The sequence below is a fragment of the Macaca nemestrina genome, chromosome 20 (assembly GCF_043159975.1).
Source record: "Macaca nemestrina isolate mMacNem1 chromosome 20, mMacNem.hap1, whole genome shotgun sequence".
NCBI classification, from domain to species: Eukaryota; Metazoa; Chordata; class Mammalia; order Primates; family Cercopithecidae; genus Macaca; species Macaca nemestrina.
The window spans coordinates 45,108,643-45,125,103 of record NC_092144.1 but is presented as its reverse complement, the minus strand read 5'-3'; the positions used below and the strand labels follow the sequence as shown (position 1 = coordinate 45,125,103).

Here is a 16,461-nt window from a genome sequence, read left to right as displayed (position 1 = left end):
CTGTCGCCCAGGCTGGAGTGCAGTGGCGAAACCTCAGCTCACTGCAAGGTCCGCCTCCCGGGTTCACGCCGTTCTCCTGCCTCAGCCTCCCGAGTAGCTGGGACTACTGGCGCCTGCCACCATGCCCGGCTTGTGTGTGTGTGTGTGTGTGCGTGTGTGTGTGTGTGTGTGTCTTTTTAGTAGAGACGGGGTTTCACCGTGTTAGCCAGGATGGTCTCTATCTCCCGACCTCGTGATCCGCCCGTCTCGGCCTCCCAAAGTGCTGGGATTACAGGCGTGAGCCACCGGGCCTGGCCTAATATTCTTAATTGGATTCTCCCACGGCCTCAGAGCAGTGCCCCGTTCCTCAAGCAGCTTTTCAAAGTCCCAGTCCCAAGTCTCACCTTTTCAGTCCTGATCCCGACCCCGCTCACATAATGCGGAGGATGCTCCGCCCATGGACGTTTCTCATTGCCTCATATACCATACCCAAGGCTTTCTGCGACTTGGCCTCCCCCTGCCCACTGGACATTTTCTTGTTTCCCCTTCTACTGCTTATTACGGGCCAATCTCCAGCCTTGATTTTTTTTTTCCCCCTAGGAAAACGTTTAGGGGAAAATGCCAGAGCATACTTATGCCCCCCATAAAGCAATCCCAATAGACCTGCTACTACTGAGCAAGTCCAGATAACACTGTAATAACGCCCTTCACAAGAGGGTCTCTCCTTGGTCATGCCCTCGACAAGATTCTCGCCTCAGAGGGTCTTGGTCTGTTCATTCATTCATTCATTCACTCAAACTCTGATCAATTTGTAGATACACCAATAACCAAACCAGAAGAAAACATACCCTACCCACATTGGAGCTCAAAAGCTACTGGGAGAAGACAATGAACAAAATTAACATTAAAAAATACATAGAGGGCCGGGCGCGGTGGCTCACGCCTGTAATCCCAGCACTTTGGGAGGCCGAGACGGGCGGATCACGAGGTCAGGAGATCAAGACCATCCTGGCTAACACAGTGAAACCCCGTCTCTACTAAAAAAATACAAAAAACTAGCCGGGCGAGGTGGCGGGCGCCTGTAGTCCCAGCTATTCGGGAGGCTGAGGCGGGAGAATGGCGTAAACCCGGGAGGCGGAGCTTGCAGTGAGCTGAGATCCGGCCACTGCACTCCAGCCTGGGCGACAGAGCGAGACTCCGTCTCAAAATAAATAAATAAATAAATAAATAAATAAATAAAAAATACATAGAGTATTAGGCCAGGCATTGTGGCTCACACCTGTAATCCCAGCACTTTGGGAGGCTGAGGCGGGCAGATCACTTGAGGTTAGGAGTTTAACACCAGCCTGACCAGCATGGAGAAACCCCATCTCTACTAAAAATACAAAAATTAGCCAGGCATGGTGGCAGGTGTGCCTGTAATCCCAGCTACCTGGGAGGCTGAGGCAAGAGAATTGGTTGAACCCGGGAGGTTGCCGTCAGCCAAGATCACGCCACTGCACTTCAGCCTGGGTGTTGGAGTGAGACTCTGTCTAAAAAAAAAAAAAAAAAAAAAAAAATGCTCGGGGCGGTGGCTCACGCCTGTAACCCCAGCACTTTGGGAGGCTGAGGTGGGAGGATCACAAGGTCAGGAGTTCAAGACCAGCCTGGCCAATATGGCAAAACCCCATCTCTACTAAAAATCAAAAATTAAAATTAGCCAGGCGTGGTGGCAGGTGCCTATAATCCCAGCTATCGGGGAGGCTGAGACAGGAGAACTGTTTGAACCCAGGCGGCAGAGGTTGCAGTGAGCCGAGATTTTGCCACTGCACTCCAGCCTGGGAGACAGAGCAAGACTCCATCTCAAAAAAAAAAAAAAAAAAATTAGAAGGTGATTCATTCTATGGAGAATAATTAAGCAAGGGCTGGTGAAAGGGAGTGCTGAGGGAGGGGTGAATGTGCAGTTACTTATGTACTAAATTTGCTGACCTCACTCCCATCACAGGGACTTCCCACACGATATTACCTCTGTCTGGAGTGTTTCCCCATCAACCCCTGCAGTGATTTTTTTTTAAATTTTTTAATTTTCTGGGTACAAAATAGGTATATTTAGGTATATATATTGAGAGGGTACATGAGATGTTTTGATACCGGCATGTAATGTGTAATAATCACATCATGGAGAATGGGGTCCTGCAGTGATTTTAAAACAGCTGCAAATTATCTGACACTCTTCTTATCAAGATGCAGAGTCTATGACTGCTTTCTATGAATCTGGGTGGGACTGGGATAGCTTCAACCAATAGAAAACAGTGGAAGTGACACAGTGATTTCTAAGGCTATGCGATGAAAGGCAATGCAGCTTCTTGACCAATGTTCTTGTCCACTGGAATGAGCTATAGAACCATGGTGCATCATATGCGAAGTGTGACTATGCTGAAGCAGCCATGCTTTGAGGAAGCCCAAACCAATGGAGCTGTGTATAGGCATTACAGTCAGTAGTCCCAGTCAGACTGGGAGAAGACCATGGAAGAAGTTCCCGAGGATTCCACTCCACAGCCATCAAGTCTATCAAGTCACCTTTGAGTCCTTCCAGTTGAATCCCCAGACATCATGGAGCAGACAAAAATTGATTCCAACTGAGCCCTGTCCAAACCTCTGACTCCCAGAATCCATGAGCATAATAAAATAATTGTTTTATGTCACTAAGTTTTGGGAGCGGTTATCCAATAAGAGTAATTAGGACAGCCCTTTGTTAACTAGATAATTTCTATCAGCTTCCGTGTAAGTTCCTCAGGAATGCTTCTAGACTCCACTAGTGACCCAGCTAGATCAGGTTCTGCTACTGTAACATCTTTCATTTCTCCTTATATCTCAACAGCTATTTTTCTCGTCGATTACACTGTTTGTTTGTTTTTGAGATGGAGTCTCACTCTGTTGCCCAGGCTGGAGTGCAGTGGCACCATCTCAGCTCACTGCAGCCTCTGCCTCCCGGGTTCAAGCAATTCTCCTGCCTGAGCCTCCCAAGTACCTGGGACTACAGGCACCCGCCACCACGCCTGGCTAATTTTTAGTACAGACAGAGTTTTACTATATGGCCCAGCCTGGTCTCTAACTCCTGACCTCAAGTGATCTGCCCGCCTCGGCCTCCCAAAGTGGTGGGATTACAGGCGTGTGCCACTGTGCCCACTCTGATTTCATTTAAATGTATGGTTTCCTTAGAAATATTAGAAACTGGCTGGGTGTGGTGGCTCACACCTGTAATCCCAGCACTTTGGGAGGCCAAGGCAGGTGGATCACGAGGTCGAGTCCAAGACCAGCCAGACCAACATGGTGAAACCCTGTCTCTACTAAAAATACAAAAAAAAAAAAAAAAAAAAAAAAATAGCCACACGTGGTGGCATGCACCTGTAATCTCAGCTACTTGGGAAGCTGAGGCAGGAGAATCGCTTAAACCCGGGAGGCAGAGGTTGCAATGAGCCGAGTTTCCACCACTGCACTCCAGTCTGGGTGACAGAGCAAGACTCCATCTCAAAAAAAAAAGAAAGGTTGGAAACAAGTATTTACCATGTCTGTGACATACAGAAGTTGCTAGCTATCCATCTCATCCCTCCATTTTATAAATGCAGATATCAAAACAACCCCAATCATATATTCTCCATCATTTTATTATGAAAAGTTTCTAATATACAGCAAAGTTGAAAAATTTTACAGTGGACATCACTTAGATCCACCACTTAGATCCTACCATGAACATTTTGCTATATTTGCTTTATCTCACATCTACCTATTACCCTATTTATCCATCAACCCAACTCATCTCTGGATGCATTTCAAAATAAATTGCCAACATTGGCATATTGTTCCCTAAATATCTCAGTGTACATACTTTTTTTCTCTTTTCTTTTTTTTTAAAGACAGGGTCTAGTTTTGTAGCCCAGGCTGGAGGGCAGTGGCATGATCTTAGTTCACTACAATACAGCCTTGAACTCCTGGGCTCAAAGTAAACCTCCCGCCTCAGTGCCCCTCTCCATCCCCAGTGGTGGGACTACAAATGGTGTGTCACCACACCTGGCTATTTATTTGCTTATTTATTTTTGTAGAGACGCGTCTTGCTGTGTTGCCCAGGGTGGTCTCAAACTCCTGGCCTCAAGTGATCCCCCCGCCTTGGCCTCCCAAAGAAGTGGGATTACAGGCGTATCTTTAACTGGCATGCAATATTTTCTTTTGAGGTAAACTTTACATACAATGAAATTCACACACTTCGCTAAGTTTGATAAGTGCATACACCTGTGTAACCCAAACCTCTTCCCAGCATGGCAACTAGTTTTTTTTTAATGTGGCCCTCTAAAGCAAGTGTCAGAGAGAGAGAGAAAGAGAGAAAGAGAAATTATCTTTTTTTTTTTTTTTGAGATGGAGTCTCACTCTGTCACCCAGGCTGGAGTGTAATGGCATGATCTCGGCTCACTGCAACCTCTGCCTCCTGAGTTCAAGCAATTTTCCTGCCTCAGCCTCCCGAGTAGCTGGGATTACAGGCACCCACCACCAATGCCTGGCTAATTTTTGTACTTTTAGTTGAGACATTTCACCACGTTGGCCAGGCTGGTCTCGAACTCCTGACCTCAAGTAATCTGTCCATCTGAGCCTCCCAAAATGCTGGGATTACAGGTGCGAGCTACCATGCCCAGCTGAGAAATCACCTTTTCTAACTGAACTTTAGAAGTTAAGCTGCATTGGCCGGGGGCAGTGGCTCAAGCCTGTAATCCCAGCACTTTGGGAGGCTGAGATGGGCGGATCACGAGGTCGTGAGATCGAGACCATCCTGGCTAACACGGTGAAACCCCATCTCTACTTAAAAAAAAACAAAACTAGCCGGGCGAGGTGGCGGGCGCCTGTAGTCCCAGCTACTGGGGAGGCTGAGGCAGAAGAATGGCGTAAACCCGGGAGGCGGAGCTTGTAGTGAGCTGAGATCCGGCCACTGCACTCCAGCCTGGGCGACAGAGCGAGACTCTGTCTCAAACAAAACAAAACAAAACAAAACAAAAAAATTGGCCAGGTGTGGTGGCAGGCGCCTGTAATCCGAGCTACTCAGAAGGCTGAGGCAGAAGAATCACTTGAACCCGGGAGGTGGAGGTTGCAGTGAGCCGAGGTCACGCCATTGCACTATAGCCTGGGCAACAAGAGTGAAACTCCATCTCAAAAAATAAAATAAAATAAAATAAAATAAAACAATGGTGGAGATGGCAGGATTTGCTGGTTAACTGTGGGTGGAAGGGAAAGACAGAAGTCAAAGACAACTCTAAGGTTTTTGGTCTGAGCAGCAAAGGACAGAGCTGAAGAAAGTTGGGGAGCAGCATGCTTAGGGGGGAAGATTGGAAACATTTAGGACCTATGGAATTTGAGATGTCTTTTAAACGCTTGGGTAGAAATGGTGATGAGGTAGGAGCCCAAGGTTTCGGGGCCAGGTCTAGATTAGAGATAGATATTTGAGGATTATCAGAATACAGATGGGGTTTAGTGTCATTAAGCTAGACAAGAGCACCTGTGGGTGGGTGTAGATAGAGATGTCAACGCTATGGCCCTGGGTCATGCCAAAGTTGACATGCTGGGCTAGTGATGAGGCCTGACCAGAGAGGTGCAGAGAGAAGTGCTGGAAGCCGGGAGGGAAAGTGCTTCAAGGAGGGAGGGGTCAGCTGCATCAGACGCTGCTGCTGCTCAAGCAGGTGTGGGCTACAGACTGACCATCATCCAACACTCCAATGACCCTAGTAGCTTCTTCCCCAGAGGACAGTCCTTTGGTCCCATTTGAGCCAGGGTTCCTGAGTGAAGTTAGATAAGGTGGGTCCCCAGTCTTGCCAGAAGTCTTGTCTGAAACCCCCTCTGCCCCAAGGAAGATATAACCAGAAAGGAGATCTTGTTTCCATGGTCAGGAAAGGGGGGTGCAGGGCAGAGCCACGGGGCGGAGGAGGGTGGGGGGCATTTCCTTAAATTGGCACGACCCCTTGGCCTTTCCAAACAACCCCTTTCTCACAGATAACCAGTAACCGTGTAAAAACAAAAACAAACAAACAAAAAAAAACCTCGCTGCGTAAAATAGAATCTCTATGTACAATTCAAAGTCGTCTGGCCTCCAGGGAAGCTCCTTCCCTTCGTAGCAGCCTCCTTGGGGACCTGGGGGGCGACCTGGCTGGAGGGGAGCAAGATCCCGGGTCTTTGGCCTGGTCCAACAGGAACGATAATCGGGCATCCGCTTCCCTGGAGAAAGGCCGGGAGAGCAGAGGCTGGGATATGTGCTTAGGATCTGGGGCTGTGGACGGAGTGCTGGAACAGGGGATGAGGAGGGCTGGGTGCCTAACCGGGTCTCAGAGGACTCGGGGGCCCAGTGTCATAGACTCTGGGGATGGAGGATCAGTCACCTTTTCTGCCGTCTCAGCTCTGCCCTCTGGGCTCTTAGCACCTGCAGCACGGGATCGTCCTGGAATTCGCTGCCGTCGGAGTCTGGTGGAGGGAGGAAAGAATGAGCTCCAAGGAGCTGGTCTCTTAGGGGGCTGGCCCACCACCTACATCCGGGAGGGAGCGGACATCACCTTCTGCAGCCTGCAGCAGCCGGGCGGCCTGGGAGAGCAGGGCCTCCGAGGGGGCGTGGTCAGCAGAGGGAGGGGGCGGGGCCAGGGCCTCCGGAGACCCCACCTGGAAGGCAGGCGGCGAGGCCTTGACTGTGGATGCCTGCTCAGCTGGAGAGGGTGGGACCTCGGGCTGCCGGCAGGATCCAGAGGAAGGAGTGGCTTCGCTCTTCCAGATCACTGACCCCGCTGCTGGCGGCAAGGCCTTGGCTTTCCGAGACTCGGCCTTGGCCCGACACCGGGATTCAGATGGAGGGGGAGTGGCCTTGGTTTGGGGTTGTGTGGCCTTGACTTTCAGAGATACAGCCTCAGGTGGAGGCGGGCCCTCGAAGTGAGAAGGAGCGTCCTCCAGGCTGTCAGGGAACAGCCGAGCTGCCACTACCTGGCCCAGGACACCCCTGAGCTGAGGGCCAGGTCCTTGGCCAGCTGCAGTGACTCCCTCGGCAGCCTCTCGGCGAGGGGCTCTGCTCCTCCGAGACGTGGACCTCAGGCTCTTAGGCTGGGCACAGCTGCTTGGCTCAGGGATGGGCAAGCCCTGGGGAACAGCTGGGGATGCGAGGGTGGAGGCTGGAGGTGCAGGGGTGGAGGCTGGGGGAGCCGGGGTGGAGGCTGGGGGAGCGGGGGTGGAGGCCAGGGGAGCCGGGGTGGAGGCCGGGGGTGCAAGGGTGGAGGCCAGGGGAGCTGGGGGCATGAGGGTGGAGCCCAGATGTGCTAGGGTGGAGGCCGACTGCGTGGGAGGAACAGCCCCAAGGGATACCCAAGGCCCAGACTGTGGGGTGCAGAAGAACCTGTGGGGGCTGGGGGCCCAAAAGATGTGTGGAGAGGACATTGAGGGAAAAGGAGGTCTCTCCATATAGAAGGCCTCTGGTGGACCAGGTCCGGCCACACTGCTCCACAGTGGGACATGGTTAGGCTGTGTCCCCAGAGAACCGAGGGTCTCCACTGGAGCAGGAGAGGTCTGTAGACAGATAAGAGAGATCTGAGACCCTCTCTAGAGAGGGTGGAGAGTCCTCAGTCCCCCTCAGATCCAGCCCCTCCTCCAGCTCCCACCAGGCTTCTCCCTCCCTCAACTCACCAGAGTGCGAAGGGCAGGGGTCAGAGGTGGCACCCAAGCTCTGTCACCCTTGCTTCCCTGAGCCTGTTCAAGCTTCCGCCGCTGCCGCCACTGGTACAGAATGTCATCCTCTGGCCGAAGGGGTGCTTGGGAGGAGGCTGGGGCTGGAGCAGGGGTGGGGGTCTGGGCCTGGGCTGGTGCCGGGGATGCTATAGGGGATGGGAGGTAGAGAGGACAGCGTGAGGCAGGGGCCAGGGAGATCAGCAACCCCATGACAGCCTGCACACACGCCCTCCAACTGTGCAGGGGGTTACTCAGATAGGCTCTCCCGATACCGTCCCAGCTCCTCTCTAGGGTGGGAAGAAGGGAAGGGGTCAAAGTCAGGGGAGCAGAGCACTCCTGGGCTTCTCCACCTGTCATCATTCAAGTCTTTGTTATATATATATAGAGAGAGTCTTGTTCTGTCACCCAGGCTGGAGGGCAGTGGTGAGATCACTGCAGTCTCGACCTCCTGGGCTCAGGCAATCCTCCTGCCTTAACCTCCTGAGTAGCTGGGACTAAAGGCATGCGCCACCACACCGGGGTAATTTTTATTGTTTTGTAGAGACGGTCTTGCTTTGTTGCCCAAGCTGGTCTCAAACTCCTGGGCTCAAGCCATCATCGTCCCACATGGGCCTCCCAAAGTGCTGGGATTACAGGTGTGAGTCACAGCGCCTGGTCTCATTCAACAAATATTTATTGAGCTGTTCTGGACATTGGAGTTACAGCAGTGACCAGAAGACATATTCCCCAGAAACCACCCACTCCCCCACCCTCTATAGCCCTCGCCCTGGTCCAGCCCCACTCACCCAACCTGGACTCTCAAGCAACCTCCCTGGCCTCTCTACTCTCCTCCAAATCTGTTCCCTACTCTCAGCCAGAGGGAGCCTGTGAATACCCGAGTCAGACCAGGCCCTTCGTGCTTAGGAACCCTCCCTTAGCTGCACCTCTCTCCTGGTAAAAGGCGAAGGCTTTGTCTTTTACACCTGTGGCTCCGTCTGCCTGGAATGCTCTTCCCTCAATTATCGCACGGTGCATTCTCTCACATCCATCAGATCTTGGTCACCTTCCCTGGCTTCCCTATTCAAAACCAGCTGGGCTCATTCTTGTAATCCTAGTGCTTTGGGAAGCCGAGGGGGTGGGGGGGATGGTTGAGCCCAGGAGTTCAAGATCAGCCTGAGCAACACAGTGAGACCCCCATCTCAACAAATGAAAAAAAAAAACAATTAGCTGGGCATAGTGGTGCATGCCTGTAGTCCCAGCTATTCGGGAGGCTGAGGTTGTAGGATTGCTTGAGCACAGCAATTACACTGTGATGGCACCATTTATTTATTTATTTATTTATTTTACTTTTGAGACAGAGTCTCTCTCTGTCACCCAGGCTGGAATGCAATGGCACAATCTCAGCTCACTACAATCTCAGCCTCCTGGGTTCAAGTGATTCTCTCCTGCCTCAGCCTCCTGAGTAGCTAAGACTACAGGCATGCACCACCAAGCACCACTATGTACCACACACGGCTAATTTTTGTATTTTTAGTAGAGACTGGGTTTCGCCACATTGGTCAGGCTGGTCTCAAACTCCTGAGCTCAGGCAATCCTCACGCCTCAGCCTCCACACCTGAGCCACTGCACCTGGCCTTTTTATCCCTGTTTTACAGCTGGAGAAACAAGGCCCAGAGAGGCCCAAAGTCCCATAGCTGGTCAGTGGCAGAGCTCGGATTTGCACCCAGGCTTCCCTCAGTCCTTGCCTCTCAGCCCTTACCGGGTGCCCTGGGGTCAGGGCCCTTGCTGGAGTCAGGGATGAAGGTCTCCGAGAGGGGAGAGAGGCCATCGGAACGGGTGGGGAATGAGGAAGTGCTGGCATCGCTGGGGCTGAGGGAGGAGGAGGAGATGGAGGCTTTGCTGCAGGGAGAAGGCAGGAGTGAGGCAATGGAGGTCTGGGCCATGTGGATCTGCAGTGGGAAGGGTGATGGGGGCGGGGGTACAGGCACCTGCGTTTGAGCAGCCTGGCAGCTCTGCTCTGTAGGCTCAGCGTCTCCAGGTCCAGCAGGGATGAATTCCATGTGTTGAGATTCTGCAGGGTGACAGGGTCAGACGCCAGCCCCAACCCAAAGGCTGCTGGGAAAAGCGTTCTAAACAGAGGGCCTGGAATGCAGGCTGTGTCACCCTTGGTAACCTCACGTGTCAGCTTAGGATCTGCTCCTCCTCCTCAGGGAGGGCAGACCCAGTTTTGCCCTTTGGATTAGCACCTTTTTTGGGGGGCGGGGGGCATGGAGTTTCGCTTGTTGCCCAGGCTGGAGTACAATGGCATGATCTCGGCTCACAGCAACCTCCACCTCCTGGGTTCAAGCAATTCTCCTGCCTCAGCCTCCCAAGTACCTGGGATTACAGGCATGTGCCACCATGCTCGGCTAATTTTGTATTTTTAGTAGAGACGGGGCTTCTCCATGTTGGTCAGGCTGGTCTCGAACTCCCGACCTCAGGTGATCCACCCACCTCAGCCTCCCAAAGTGCTGGGATTACAGGCGTGAGCCACCAAGCCCGGCGGATCAGCACCTTTCATGGACAAATCATGGTTGGAGTAGGATGGATCCCACCTCCCAGATCAGAGCTGACTCATAAGAGCATTCTCTCCTCTGGTTCACAGTGGTTGGCTCAAGGATGAGTGAATCACAGTGAGCCCTAGGGCTTCGGATGGAGCAATTAGAAAAGCCCCCACTTTCCACTGGAGTCATGGAGCTGGGACCGTGGGAGCCTAGAGACCCCGAGGGCCATCCTGGCTACCATGAGGAGAAAGCCCGCCTGGGACTGAGCCCAAAAAAGAGGAGCACAGAGGTGGGCGTGGTGGCTCAGTCCTGCAATCCCAGCACTTTAGGAGGCCGAGGCAGGAGGATTGCTTGAGCCCAGGAATTCGAGACCAGCCTGGACAACAAAGTAAAATCCCATCTCTACCAAAACAAAAAACAAAAAACACAGAAAATTAGCTGGGCACAGTGGCGCATGCCTGTAGTCCCAGGTACTCAGGAGGTGAAGGTTGCAAAGAGTTCAAGGAGTTCAAGTCTGCAGTGAGCCATGATTGTGCCACTGCACTCCAGGCTGGGTGACAGAGTAAGATCCTGTCTAATAAAAAAGAAGAAGAAAAAAAAAAAAGGTTGAGTGCAGTGGTTCACACCTGCAATCCCAGCACTTTAGGAGGCCAAGGCAGGAGGATTGCTTGAGCCCAGGAGTTCGAAACCAGCCTGGACAACAAAGTAAGATCCCATCTCCACAAAAAAAACCAAAAAATTAACTGGGCATGGTGGCGCATGCCTGTAGTCCCAGGTACTCAGGAGGCGAAGGTTGCAAGGAGTTCAAGGCTGCAGTGAGCCATGACTGTGCCACTGCACTCCAGCCTAAGAGTAAGACCTTATCTAATAAAAAAAATAAATAAATAAAAAAGGCCAGGCTTGGTGGTTCACACCTGTAACCCTAGCACTTTAGGAGGCTGAGGCGGGCGGACTGCCTGAGCTCAGGAGTTCGAGACCAGCCTGGGTAACATGGTGAAATCCCATCTCTACTAAAAAAATACAAAAAAATTAGCTGGGTGTGGTGGTGTGCACCTATAGTCCTAGCTACTTGGGAGGCTGAGGCAGGAGAATTGCTTGAACCCAAGAGGCAGAGGCTGCAGTGAGCCAAGATGGCGCCACTGTACCCCAGCCTGAGTGACAGAGCAAGACTCTGTCTCTTAAAAAAAAAAAAAAAAAAAGCATGAGCCTAGAGAGTTGGGTCTCTCCCAACATTATTCAAACACCTGGATCCAGGCATTTCTGGAAATATCTACTTTTGGATTTCTCAATTACATTAGCCAGCAAATCCTCCTTTTCTGTTTTAGCTTCCTTGAAATGAGGATCAGCTCTAATTCTTTTTATTTTATTTTATTTTTTTGACACAGAGTCTTGCTCTGTCACCAGGCTGGAGTGCACTGGCGCTATATCTCAGCTCACCGCAACCTCCGCTTCCCGGTTCAAGTGATTCTCCTGTCCCAGCCTCCTAAGTAGCTGGGATCACAGGTGCGCACCACCATGCCCGGCTGATTTTTGTATTTTTAGTAGAGACGGGGTTTCACCATGTTGGTCAGGCTAGTCCTGAACTCCTGACCCCGTGATCTGCCTGCCTTGGCCTCCCAAAGTGCTGGGATTACAGGCGTGAGCCACCATGCCCAGCCTCTTTTTTTTTTTTTTTTTTAAATAGAGACATGGTCTTGCTCTATTGCCCAGGCTGGAGTGCAGTGGCACAATCACAGCTCACAGCAGCCTTGAACTCCTAGGCTCAAGCCATCCTCCAGCCTCAGGCTCTCAAGTAGCTGGAATTATAGGTGCATACCACCACACCTGGCTCTTTTATTTTAATTTTTTTTTTTAAGTAGAGGCAGAATCTCACCATGTCGCCCAAGCTGGTCTTGAACTCCTGGCCTCAAGCAATCCTCTCACCTTGGCCTTCCAAAGTGCTGGGATTACAGGTGTGAGCCGCTGCTCCTGATCTAATTCTATCCCAGGGCTGGTGCTGTCAGTTCAGGCACACAAGGGAGGGAGTGAATGGGGATGTCACCTGCTTTATTTCCTGAAGCGGAGCCACAGCGTGGGATGCACTGGTCGCCTTGGCCACAGTAGGGACAGCTGTATGGGGTCTTCCTTCTGGTTTGTTGGCTCCTGCTGAGAAGCCCCAGTTAAGGGTATGAGGGCCAGGAGGAGTGGCTGCTGGGGGCATTGATCAGCAAAGGTTTAGGGGTGCGGGTGGTGGATGGCACTGAAGGAGGTACCTGCTGCACTTTGACTGCTAGGGTCTGGAGAGTCAGACCGCAGCCACCAAAAGTCAGCTGGGGTTGGGCCTGCAGGCTGGCGCTCCTCTCGACTGGTGGGCTGAGCCTGGCGGAACCTATTTATAAACCTGTGAACATCAGGGGATAGCAAGTGAGTAGAGTGAGGAGAGCCAAATAATAATAAGAATAATCATAGCAACCAACGTTTACCGAGCACCATGGCAGAGCCTGGTAGCTATTCCTCAATATCTGCTTTTCTTTCTTATATAGTCACATAACTGTTTTTGAGACAGGGTCTCACTCTGTCACCCAGGCTGGAGGGCACTGGTACAATCATAGCTCACTGCAGCCCCCAACTCCTGGGCTCAAGAAATCCTCTCTCCTCAGCCTCCTGAGTAGCTGGGACACAGGTGCATGCCACCATGCTTGGCTAATTTTTGTATTTTTATTTATTTATTTGTAATTAATTAGTTTATTTTTTGAGATGGAGTTTTGCTCTTGTTGCCCAGGCTAGAGTGCAATGGTGTGATCTTGGCTCACTGCAACCTCCGCCCCCCGGTTCAAGTGATTCTTCTGCCTCAGCCTCCCAAGTCCCTGGGATTAAAGATGTGTGCCACCATGCCCAGCTAATTTAGTAGAGACGGAGTTTCACCATTTTGGTCAGCTGGTCTCAAACTCCTGACCTCAAGTGATCCACCCACTTTGGCCTCCCAAAGTGCTGGGATTACAGGCGTGAGTCACCACAGCCCTGCCAATTTTTGTATTTTTAGTAGAAACGGGGTCTTGCCATGTTGCCCAGGCTGATCTGGAACTCCTGGGCTTAAGGGATCCTCCCGCTTTGGCTTCCCAAAGTGCTGGGGTTACAGGCATGAACCACTGTGTCCGACCAGGAATGTAACTTTTAGCTGGGCACACAGCCACTCTCCTATGGACTATATTTACCAGGTACCCTTGTAGCCTTGTGAACGCGTGACTAAGTTCTTGACAAACAGGGTATGAAATGTGATTTTGGAAAGCTGATGTGGTTGAAAGCCATTTGCACCATGAAGGAAAGGGCAACGGTCTAGAGTTGGGATGGCAACAAGACAGAAGAAACCTGTGTCCCTGACATCTCAACTATGGGCTGCCACGTCATCCCTGGTGGCTTCTGCCTGGACTGCAGGTGAGGGAGGAATAAATTCTATCTTGTTTCAGCCATAATGAATTTGGGACTCTTTGTTACAGCAGCTGAACCTGTATTCTACAAATCTAAGTGGTCACTATGTGAGAAGCATTGCTAGAGATCATTACAGATAGCAACTCATTGAAAGCTTAAACAGCCCTAGGGGAGGTGTACTATTAGTATACCCAATTTAGGCCTGGCAGTGGCTCACACCTGTAATCCCAGCACTTTGGGCGGCTGAGGCGGATCACCTGAGGTCAGGAGTTTGAGACCAGCCTGGCCAACATGGTGAAACCCCATCTCTTCTAAAAATACACAAAATTAACCAGGCATGGTGGTGGGCACCTGTAATCCCAGCTACTTGGGAGGCTGAGGCAAGAGAATCCCTTGAACCTAGGAGGGAGAGATTGCAGTGAGCCAAGATCATGCCACTGCACTCCAACTTGGGCAACAAGAGTGAAACTCCATTAAAAAAAAAAACAACCAATTTAGAGATAAAGAAACTGAGGTTGGGCACGTAAGCCTGGCCTGTAATCACAGCACTTTTTGGAGGCCAAGGCGGGAGATTTGCTAGGTGTGGTGGCATGCACCCGTAATCCCAGCAATTCAGGAGGCTGAGGTGGGAGCATGGCTTGAGCCCAGGAGTTTAAGGTTATAGTGAGCTGTGATTGCACCACTGACCTCCAGCCTGAGCATAAGAGCAAGACCCTCTCTCTAAATAAATAAATAAATAAATGAAAAGAGATAAAGAAACTGAGGCCAAGATCATACATAGAGTTAAATGACAGAGCTGGGATTTGAACTCAGGCAGTCTAGCGCCAGAGTTCTTAACACACACAAAGTGCCTGGTTCTAAAAGAGTGCTGCAGAAACAGCTCTGTTTTTTGATTATTGATGATGATTATTACTGCATGCCTTCTCCCTCCCTCTAACCCAAAGCCTCCTTTTCCCCCAGGGCCGCTGGTACTTACTTGGCCACCACGGAGTCCCCGCTGTCAATCAGGGTGGGTGCTGGGGAGGCCCCCATCTGTCCCTCAGTGGTGCTGGGCGGGGAAGGCGTCCCTGAACTGGATGGCCAGGACTCCTCAAACAGCTCAGGGGAGTTGGGACCTGTGGCTAGAGCCTTGGGAACTTGTGGGAGCCTGGATCTCTGAGACCTGGATGGGCTCAGGGTCTAAGATGGGGGAAAAGCACAAAAAGAAAAAGTATGAGGCCTGATGGGTCATCCCTGCAGGGGAACCAAGACACACACGAAGTCTTAGTCCAGAGAGGAAGAAACACATCCTGTAATGATAACAACCTAGTGTGATGGGGGCTCGGATGAGGAATCTAGGTGGTAGAGAGGGGGACAAGGGCAGGGCCATGGGGAGGGGAGAAGGTCACATGTCTTCCTACCCTCTAGAGGTCATTCTCTTGCTACTGGGCCGGCACTCAGCACTCTTTGAGGGGGGTCCTCACCTTGGGACACCAGGTCTGGCTCCGGGATGGCCAGTAGTGGCTTCGATCCAGGGGCGCATCTCCAAAGGGACTATCTTGAATGGAGAAAACTGGCAGGCTGCAAGAGGAAAGTGGAGTTCAGGCAGCATGTGATTTTGCTGCAGCCCTGGGGAGGGGGACATTAGAGGAGGGCAGAACCGGACAATTGCCATAGATTCCTGGAGGAGAGGGGCTGTCATTTCCATGAAGCACCACTGCACACTCAGGATAGCGACAGTGGAAGGGTGAGTCCTGGAAGCCCGCCCCTGGAGCAGTCTTAATAGGGAGCAACTCAGGAACTAGTAGCCGGTAGTTCTCAACCCTGGATCCAGTCTAGGAGGGGCTTTTCAACGTTACAGACGCGCGGTTCCCATTCCAGACCAACAGAATCAGGACATCTATTAGTGGGGCTGGGCCTCCGTGTCTTTTTCGCAGCGTCCCAGATGATTGTGAAGTGGAGCTCAGGTTAAGAACCGGGGCTCGCCGGGCGTGGTGGTTCAGGCCTGCAATCCCAGCACTTTGGGAGGCCGAGGCCTGTGGATCACTTGAGGTCAGGAGTTCGAGACCAGCCTTACCAACATGGCAAAATCCCGTCTCTACTAAAAATATAAAAAATTAGCCAGGCGTGGTGGCGGGAGCCTGTAGCTCCAGCTACTTGGGAGGCTGAGGCATGAGAATGGCTTTAACCCAGGGGGCAGAGGTTGCAGTGAGCCAAGATTGTGCCACTGCACTCCAGTCTGGGCCAACAGAGCGAGAGACTCTGTCTCAAAAAAAAAAAAAAAAAAAAAAACAACAACACGGCTGGACTTTATCACCGAGCATTTCCCATAAATTCTTGGGGACACGAAGGCAAAGGGTAGATGGACTACAAGCCCCAGGATCCACTGGGCTCCGCCTCCCCGAGAAAGTTCAAAGACAACGCCCAGGCGTGTCTGGGGGCCATTTCAAAATTAAGAAATTCAGATCTCAAGCCTTCCTTGGACACCTTTAGCGGAAATAATCCCTTGGGGCCACTCAGAAAGGAACATAAGACTCTTCGGGGACCCCCGGAATGCTGAAGGCTACGGCTGGAGCAGCCAACGGCTGTGGAGCATGTTGGGAGTTGTAGTTCCAGTGCGGTGGAGCCCTAGCGACTACAGACCCTATCCCGCCCGTCCCCAGGCTGTGCTGCTCTCGCCCTTGGTCCTCCCCAGCCTCCTGTATTCCCTGGAAGAGCGATCGGCCTCACCTGGGATCCATCCCGCGGCTCCCTCCGCGCTTCGGTCCGCTCTGCTCCTTCACCAAATAGGCCCCGCTCGCATCTCCGTCGCTTAGCAACGCCCTGTCAGCCCCGCCCCTCTCTGTGCCCGCGC

The 16,461-nt window shown here is 51.8% G+C and overlaps 1 protein-coding gene across 2 annotated transcripts; it reads right to left on the bottom strand.

The window, feature by feature from the left end:
* Nucleotides 1–3,372: 3,372 nt before the first annotated feature.
* On the bottom strand, nucleotides 3,373–16,435 carry LOC105495501 (proline and serine rich 3). 2 transcript variants are annotated; one of them, XM_011765149.3, is made up of 11 exons: nucleotides 16,338–16,435; nucleotides 15,092–15,188; nucleotides 14,605–14,807; nucleotides 12,473–12,600; nucleotides 12,262–12,365; nucleotides 9,666–9,748; nucleotides 9,437–9,576; nucleotides 7,657–7,844; nucleotides 6,546–7,539; nucleotides 6,375–6,456; nucleotides 3,373–6,213 (listed from the first exon to the last, which is right to left on the bottom strand). In XM_011765149.3, the coding sequence occupies exons 1-11, from the start codon at nucleotides 16,346–16,348 to the stop codon at nucleotides 6,072–6,074; spliced, it is 2,172 nt and encodes a 723-aa protein (XP_011763451.2). In that variant the 5' UTR covers nucleotides 16,349–16,435; the 3' UTR covers nucleotides 3,373–6,071. The 2 variants fall into 2 exon arrangements, with proteins under 2 accessions (XP_011763451.2, XP_011763450.2); XM_011765148.2 differs by having other exon boundaries at nucleotides 12,262–12,362.
* Between the last annotated feature and the right edge of the window lie 26 nt (nucleotides 16,436–16,461).

What these genes read in the sequence shown, in the direction of transcription:
- LOC105495501 (XM_011765149.3), bottom strand. An exon ending in CCCTGACCCCAGGGCACCCG is followed by an intron (nt 7,845 to 9,436) that starts GTAAGGGCTGAG and finishes CATCCCCTATAG; the next exon opens with CATCCCCGGCACCAGCCCAG. An exon ending in CCCCTGCCCTTCGCACTCTG is followed by an intron (nt 7,540 to 7,656) that starts GTGAGTTGAGGG and finishes ATCTGTCTACAG; the next exon opens with ACCTCTCCTGCTCCAGTGGA.